Genomic DNA, 9,247 nt, shown 5'->3' with positions numbered 1-9,247 from the left:
AATATAATACTGTATAATACTGTAGAGTGATTTATATAACGCTTCTGTAATAATTAATATATAATATAATACTGTATAATACTGTAGAGTGATTTATATAACGCTTCTGTAATAATTAATATATAATATAATACTGTATAATACTGTAGAGTGATTTATATAACGCTTCTGTAATAATTAATATATAATATAACACTGCTATAATACTGTAGAGTGATTTATATAACGCTTCTGTAATCATTAATATATAATATAATACTGCTATAATACTGTAGAGTGATTTATATAACGCTTCTGTAATCATTAATATATAATATAATACTGTATAATACTGTAGAGTGATTTATATAACGCTTCTGTAATCATTAATATATAATATAATACTGTATAATACTGTAGAGTGATTTATATAACGCTTCTGTAATAATTAATATATAATATAATACTGTATAATACTGTAGAGTGATTTATATAATACTTCTGTAATAATTAATATATAATATAATACTGCTATAATACTGTAGAGTGATTTATATAACGCTTCTGTAATCATTAATATATAATATAATACTGTATAATACTGTAGAGTGATTTATATAACGCTTCTGTAATAATTAATATATAATATAATACTGTATAATACTGTAGAGTGATTTATATAATACTTCTGTAATAATTAATATATAATATAATACTGCTATAATACTGTAGAGTGATTTATATAACGCTTCTGTAATCATTAATATATAATATAATACTGTATAATACTGTAGAGTGATTTATATAACGCTTCTGTAATAATTAATATATAATATAATACTGCTATAATACTGTAGAGTGATTTATATAACGCTTCTGTAATCATTAATATATAATATAATACTGTATAATACTGTAGAGTGATTTATATAACGCTTCTGTAATCATTAATATATAATATAATACTGTATAATACTGTAGAGTGATTTATATAACGCTTCTGTAATAATTAATATATAATATAATACTGTATAATACTGTAGAGTGATTTATATAATACTTCTGTAATAATTAATATATATTTATATTATATAATAATATTTCTGTGCTACTTAAAATATATAATGCTGCTATAATACTGATGAATTATTTATATAATATTTCTGCAACACTTATAAAATATAATGTCATTTAAATACTGTTTATATCATTTTATTGCATTTTTCTGTCAATTTTGAGGCAAGTGGGTGGAGCTACAACTAGCCAATGACAGACTGGATGGGCGGGGCTTATATTAAAAAGAGTTTATTCTATTTAAACTGATAACCTGATTACATTTTATCCTTTATGCGCATTAGGTAAGTGTAATTAGACTGGTCAAACTGACAGCCAGTCATGCTGAAAAGGGGGTGGGGCTTCTACCACTAACCAATCACAGTGTGCGGAGGCGGGGCTTGGTGTTGAGGCTAAACATAAGCCGTCACAGAGGAGCCATTTGAGGACTTTGGCTGAGATTTCCAGCAGTACAATGGGTTTCCTGTGTTTATTGATCATTGGGATTCATTTACATGCCGTGACTTTCGCGCTTCCGTCGTCCTGGTGTAACGTGACGTCACCGTCAGGACCCATTCCAGCCAACGCGCTTTATTTCAACACCAAAAGTCGCTATGAAGAGGTGAACCCTTATCTCATGTCTGACATTTTGGCCATCAATGAGTCCTGGGTGAAACCTCCATCTCCAGCATGCAGAGCCGTCCACCTGAGCGCCATCATCAGGCACGGAACCCGGTACCCCACCTCAGGGAACATCAAGAAGATGATCCAGTTCTCCAAGCTGGTGAAGAGCAGAGCTGACCTCAGCTGCGTCAAGGAGCTCCAGACCTGGAAGATGTGGTATAAGGAGGACATGGATGGACGGCTGGTGGAGAAAGGACGCTCAGATCATAGATATTTGGCTCGTAGGCTCATTAAATCGTTCCCGACGCTGATAACGAAGGAGAACATAGAAGAAGGACGAGTGAAGCTCATCACCAGCTCCAAACACAGATGTGTCAACAGCACGCTGGCTTTCAAACACGGAGTCATGGAGGGTCTCTGCATTCAAGGTGAAGCGTATTAAATGTTCTCTACATGTTCAGGTTTGAGAGCTCTTCTTAAATTCCTCAGGAGTGTGTGAGCTGCGTCTCCATGACTGTTTTAGATCTTTAGATTCACATCCACATTACTACAGACACTTCCTGTCTCTTATTTTATTTTTAACCGCTCTAAGTGTGTTACACGTCTCCTAAACAGCTGAAGTGTGTTTCAGCCTTAAAGTCACTTTTACTTATTTATTTATTTATTTGTTTGTTTATTTGTATTTTTATTTAAATCTGCGATACTTAAAATTCGTCTGCAAATTTGTCCCCATGAAGTCTTCTAAATAGGACAGAATTTATCTTAAAAGTCAACATGAAGCTCCAGTAGTTGGTGAGTTTGCACAATTCTGCCCTACATTTTTGTGTGTGTGTGTGTGTGTGAGTGTGTGAGTGTGTGTATGTGTGTGTGTGTGTGTGAGTGTGTGTGTGTGTGTTTAGTTTGTTCACAGCCTTTCAGGCTGTTTTGAAGGTCTAAGGTGAAAGTGCAACTCAAATGTGTTTGCAGATTTCTGGGCACTATTTACTTTGTGTGTGTGTGTGAGTGTGTGTGAGTGTGTGTGAGTGTGTGTGAGTGTGTGTACTTTATCCCAAGACTTTGCGTGCATTAAAGGTGATTTTGCAATACTTAAAGTTTGTTTTTGTTTTTTTTTCTTTCAAAGTATGTTTTTCTGATTGTCCTTATGGCCACTGACAGGCAAACTGCTACAGAGGCCACGCCTCCTTCACTGAGACTGACACACACAGAGGCCACGCCTCCTTCACTGAGACTGATACACACAGAGGCCACGCCTCCTTCACTGAGACTGACACACAGAGGCCACGCCTCCTTCACTGAGACTGATACACACAGAGGCCACGCCTCCTTCACTGAGACTGATACACACAGAGGCCACGCCTCCTTCACTGAGACTGACACACACAGAGGCCACGCCTCCTTCACTGAGACTGACACACAGAGGCCACGCCTCCTTCACTGAGATTGACACACACAGAGGCCACGCCTCCTTCACTGAGACTGACACACACAGAGGCCACGCCTCCTTCACTGAGACTGACACACACAGAGGCCACGCCTCCTTCACTGAGACTGACACACACACAGAGGCCACGCCTCCTTCACTGAGACTGACACACACAGAGGCCACGCCTCCTTCACTGAGACTGACACACACAGAGGCCACGCCTCCTTCACTGAGACTGACACACACAGAGGCCACGCCTCCTTCACTGAGACTGACCCACACAGAGGCCACGCCTCCTTCACTGAGACTGACACACACAGAGGCCACGCCTCCTTCACTGAAACTGACACACACAGAGGCCACGCCTCCTTCACTGAAACTGACACACACAGAGGCCACGCCTCCTTCACTGAGACTGAGACACACAGAGGCCACGCCTCCTTCACTGAGACTGACACACACAGAGGCCACGCCTCCTTCACTGAGACTGACACACACAGAGGCCACGCCTCCTTCACTGAGACTGACACGCACACACAGGCCACGCCTCCTTCACTGATATTGAGACACAGAGGCCACGCCTCCTTCACTGAGATTGAGACACACAGGCCACACCCCCTCACTCAGTTCTTTATGTCCTTGTAGGTGTGGATTTGCCGCACACCATTAATGACGAGCTGATGCGTTTTTTCGATCAATGTCGGCGTTTGTTGGAGACGGTGGAGAACAACAAAGATGCCGTGAAGGAGGTGGAGCTTTTTAAGAACGGCCCGGAGATGAAGAGAGTTCAGGAGAAACTCGCCGATCGATTACAGCTCCCTTACAGCAACGTCACTGCAGGCTAGTGTGCGCTAAAATAAAATCATCGCCCAATCACAGACTTTATCCTGTGCATCAACCACTAGACTGCAATACTGGTTTTAATTACACAATATAATATAAAAGCACGATTAGCTAAACTAGCCTGCTAGCTAAATTAGCTAGCCAGCTTATTAGTTAGCATAGCTGACATTAGCGTTCTCTCTTTGGCTAAGTATCTAATCAAGATGGCTAGTAAAACCTGGCTAACATTAGGTACAAGAGGCTTACTCTGAACACGATGCTACCACCACCATGCTTCACAGTCGATTTGTATAGATTCATGACTGGTGGTTAAGTTGTGGTTGTGTCATGTGATCTATTTGGTGATTGGCTGATCAGATTTAACATAATCTCAGGTCTGTAGCACCGCAGGAATGTATTTATGAATAATTTCTGTTTTACGCTGCAGATTCGGTGGAGACGGTGTTTTATCTGTGTGCGTACGAGTTCACCATCCGCGGCCTGAACTCGCCCTGGTGTCGGTTACTCGATGACGCAGATGGACAGGTACGAACAAAAACCACACGTACACATCGGCGTGTTCACGTGATTAGAGCGTGAAGTTCATTTTCAATGTTCTGATCCATAACCTGATTCATTCAGCTGCGCACTGGACAAACGTCAGGGTGGAACTGCTGGAAGCAATTTATTTCCTAATTATTCACGACATTTTGGTTTGTTTTCAAGTGTTAACTGAAAAAACAATTTTTTTCCAGAATGTATTTTGACAATTTAATTCACTGATGTATTTCATTTTATTCAAATGGAACAATTATAGTTTTAAATTAAATTCAATTGAATTCTTATTTATTTATTATGATTATTTATTACAATTTATTTTAATTATTTTATTTTTTTCCTTTCATGTTGTTTTGTTTTGTTTTGTTTTGCCAAATACCAGTCTTCAGGTTATAATTATTATACATTAGCTCACTTAAATTTTATTTATTTATTTATTTACTTACTTACTTACTTATTTATTTATCTACTTACCTATCTGTTTGTTTGTTTGTTTATCTATCTACTTATCAATTTAGTTGTTTGTTTTCTGTTGTTTGTTTCTCTTCTGTTCAGTTGAACCCTATGCAAATTTATTGATTAACTTATTTAAAATTATTTATTTTTTTATTTTATTTTGACCAGTCTTCAGATCAAACCTATTTATGTGTTAGTGTACGCAAATGTAATTTAATGTAATTTAATAAAATTGTTTTTAATTTTTTTTTCCACATTAAATGAAATACTGCTGCTATCACACTGTAAAACACTTTTAAACTGATTGAAGAAATTTTCTGCATGAATATTTATTATTAGTAAATATTTATTTGTTTTTGTGATTAGGTGATGGAATTTGCTGCATGAATATTTATTATTAGTAAATATTTATTTGTTTTTGTGATTAGGTGATGGAGTACTCGGGGGATCTGAAGCAGTTTTGGAAACGTGGTTTTGGTCACGACATTAACAGTAAAGCGAGCTGCATTCTCTTCCACGATCTGTTCAAACGCCTCGACGCGGCGGCCAATCAGATCAAGTACGCAACTCCCAACTGCTGCTTTTATCACGGAGCAGGCGTTCAGATTTATTACAAACACCACGCTGAGAAACGAACATCATCCCATTAATAATAATATTAATAATAATAATAATAATAATAATAATAATAATAATAATAGAGCTATTTATAGAGTTTTATGCACATGGCAGTAAGTGAAATAGTTATGATCCCTTTATGGACGTATAAAAAGATAATAATTAATAATAATAATAATAATAATAATAATAATAATAATAAAACATACAATGATAGAATAAGATAAACGATAAAATGAAAAATAAATACAGAGAATTTACTAGTTTTTAATAAAAAATGATGATCAATCGTAATATGATAATAAACCGAAATAAAAATACCTAGAATATCATTTTTAATTAATTAGATTATTGATTGATTGATTGATTGATTAGGTAATTATTTAGCTAGCTAGTTAGTTACTTACCTGCTTAGTTCCTTACTTACTTACTTACTTACTAGTTACTTATTAGTTATTTACTTAATTAGCTAGTTACTTACTTACGTACTTACTAGTTACTTCTTAGTTTTATATGTAACTAATAAGTTACTTATTGTTACCTATTAGTTAGCTACTTACTTACTAGTTACTTATTAGTTACTTGCTTAGTTAATTACTTGCTCAATTAGTTAGCTACTTAGTTACTTACAGTACTTACTTACTAGTTGCTTATTAGTCACTTACTCACCTACTTAGTAACATACTTAATTAGCTACTTACTTACTTAATTACATGCTCAGTTAGTTAGCTACTTACATACTAGTTACTTATTAGTTGCTTACTTAGTTATTTATTAGTTAGTTATTTAGTTACTTAGTTACTTATTAGTTACTTACTTACTCTTTGGTTACTTACTTAATTTTATTTTATTTTATTATATTTTATTTTATTTTTCAACATTTAACCAAATACTGCTGCTATCACTCTGTAAAACACATTTTAAACTGATGAAATTCATTATTATTATTATTATTATTATTATTATTATTATTTACTCATTTTATGTCACTTAATTACTTATTAGTTAGTTAGTAACTTACTGAATTATTGACAAAGACACACTCCTGCTGTTTTTTTTAAACTGAGCTTCTCTTCCTAATAAAACTATGACGTTGAGTTCTGCAGGTTTTAGTGAAGAACAGAAAGTTTAATTTTTTCGGTATTATACAGAAGAGTTGGGACACAAAACATTTTAAAATCATAAATTAATATAAATCTTCAGACCCTGTCCTGAGCGATAGGGTGATGTGGGTAAGCAGTGCACTATTTCAGGACAAGAGTATAAACGTTTATAAATTACGTAAACATTTACAGGCTATATTTTGTATTTATTTGCATACAGTCGCCTATAAAATGTAGATGTGTACTTGTTAATTGGCTAATATGTGAAATTATAGATCACTTCCATGCAGTTTGTCCTCACGTGTGCTTTTTCATCGCTGTGTGCCGTTGCCTCTGTGGGTCAGGTCGGGTGGGCGTGTCTCGGAGGTGGTGATGGTGCAGGTGGGCCACGCTGAGACGTTACTGCCGCTGCTCACACTCCTGGACCTGTTTAAAGACGACGTTCCTCTCACCTCCTCCAACTTCGCCTCTCACCGCGGGCGAGCGTTCCGCACCGGCGCGATCGTACCGTACGCCGCCAACCTCCTGATGACGCTCTTCGACTGCCCGGACGGCCTCCGGCTGCAGGCGCGGCTCAACGAGCGACCTTTGACCCTGCCGGGCCTCGATGACCTTTCACCTCTGTACCAGGATGTGAGAAAACGATACGAACAGCTGCTGCAAGGATGCGACCAGGACACGGTGTGCATGATGGACAGCTCGAAAAATTAGAAAGATTAAAAATGAAAAGTGTAAAATTACAGAGCAGTCCTGTGTTTGAATAAAACATTTCACTCTCTATAGGTGATTTTTTTTATATGTATACAAACATGAACATGTGTATGAACCTGTGATTATTTACATTACCACCCTGAAATGTTTTATTCCTCTTACTCTGCAGCAATCTGCCAAAAGAATGACACATCATACGTTTTATCCGTTTATAGTTACATTTAATGTTCACGAAATGAGTTAGTTCCTGTTGTCGCTTACGTTATAGCAGCTATAAACACTCGTTCCCTCTCCAGCCTCTTTATTCTCTCTCTTCACGTTAATAAGAGAAAAAAAAACAGCTTGTTACACATGTTACCGAGAAACCGCAAAGAAGCGTAAACTCCTCTGTCCTGAAGATGTCGGAAAACTTAAAGTTACACCTTTGACCGTTACAAAGCGCTGACACTGGAGACTCCTTCCATCAATGTTACATAAACATCTCCTTACCCTGGAGAAAACTTCACCATTTTAAAGATTTTTTAATCTGTCCCTGTGAATGAGCTGTTGCTATAGAAACGATAACGTATCAGAACGAGCGCATTAATATAAACCTGCGCTACTGTCAGAGCTGCTGTTCTAGAGAATTAATCAACACCTTCTGACCAATCAGAGTGCAGGATTCAGGAGCAGTGTGGCGTAAAATTACATTTAATTTGTTCTTTAATAACGAACAACTTCAAAATTGCTGAAATCTTGTTCTATAGAAAAAATACAAGCATTAAAAGTGTGGATTTATTCAGACGGAATTATTTATCGTAAACATAGTATATGTTTGGATCTTACACACACACACACACACACACACACACATACACATACAGTACGAACCCTCACTAGATTAATAGTGCCATTAAAATGTGTGTATTATACAAATTAATTACTGTGCTGTACTCGGATCATCTATCTCTATCACTGAACACACACACACACACACACACACACACACACACACGGATCACACACACACACACACACACACACACACACACACACACACACACGGATCACACCTGACTGCTGAACACACACTCACAGGCATGATGCAAGACTCGGTGTGTTTCTGAAACCTGCTATTTAAAGGAGCAGCTCAGAGAATAATGAAGTGAAATGTTACAGAATAAAAATCATAACTGTTTTAATTATTTTAAATGAATATGGATCTGCTCATTTATAATCTGAATATTTACAGAAATATTAAATACATTCATAAATTATATACCTAAATATTAAAGATATATCTCCTCTGTAAGTGATCCACTTCGGCAAGAAGATGAAATAGATAACATTCATATACATGTTTATTTATCTATATTATAGATGATCATTATTTTAATTGATTTATTTATTTGATTTTTTTAAAATTATTACTATAATTATTTATTTTGGTATTTTATTTATTGCACTATTTTCATACATATGACATCAGGGTCTCAGGATCAAAACAATAAAAATAAAATAAAGCCTAATGAATATCATATGAATATAAAAGACATTTCTTGAATTTTTTCTAATCTAAAAGTGATGCGTGGTAATTTTAGCACTTTATATCAGTAAATTTAGTAATTTATAGGTTATATTTTGTGTTTATTTTTACAGCCAATCAGAAAGCATGTGGGCGTGTTTATTTTGTGTGTGAAAGCTAACATGATCCTTTGTGGTTTAAACTGAAGACATTCTGCTGATTTTTCTGGAGTCATTTCTGTACTTTTTATTTTATTCTATATATTCTGAAATTTAAAAAATATATACTTTTTATTTATTTTTCTTATTTGTTATTTCTTAGCCTTGTAATATTTTAATAACTTTATCATTATTGGAGATCAGCTTCCAGGAGCAGCATCTTTTCAGAAATGGAGAA

The 9,247-nt window shown here is 35.7% G+C and overlaps 1 protein-coding gene across 2 annotated transcripts; it reads left to right on the top strand.

The window, feature by feature from the left end:
• The first annotated feature begins 1,460 nt into the window (after positions 1-1,460).
• Positions 1,461-7,416, top strand: LOC113547731 (multiple inositol polyphosphate phosphatase 1-like). Of its 2 annotated transcripts, XM_053237850.1 has the most exons (5): positions 1,462-2,084; positions 3,725-3,919; positions 4,350-4,447; positions 5,344-5,474; positions 6,981-7,416. In XM_053237850.1, exons 1-5 carry the CDS (start codon positions 1,508-1,510, stop codon positions 7,345-7,347), a joined length of 1,368 nt encoding a protein of 455 aa, XP_053093825.1. In that variant the 5' UTR covers positions 1,462-1,507; the 3' UTR covers positions 7,348-7,416. The 2 variants fall into 2 exon arrangements, with proteins under 2 accessions (XP_053093826.1, XP_053093825.1); XM_053237851.1 differs by lacking the exon at positions 3,725-3,919 and having other exon boundaries at positions 1,461-2,084.
• Positions 7,417-9,247: the final 1,831 nt, after the last annotated feature.

The sequence above is a fragment of the Pangasianodon hypophthalmus genome, chromosome 10, assembly GCF_027358585.1.
Source record: "Pangasianodon hypophthalmus isolate fPanHyp1 chromosome 10, fPanHyp1.pri, whole genome shotgun sequence".
NCBI classification, from domain to species: Eukaryota; Metazoa; Chordata; class Actinopteri; order Siluriformes; family Pangasiidae; genus Pangasianodon; species Pangasianodon hypophthalmus.
The sequence above is the reverse complement of the archived record's forward strand: the minus strand, read 5'-3'. Positions and strand labels throughout refer to the sequence as shown.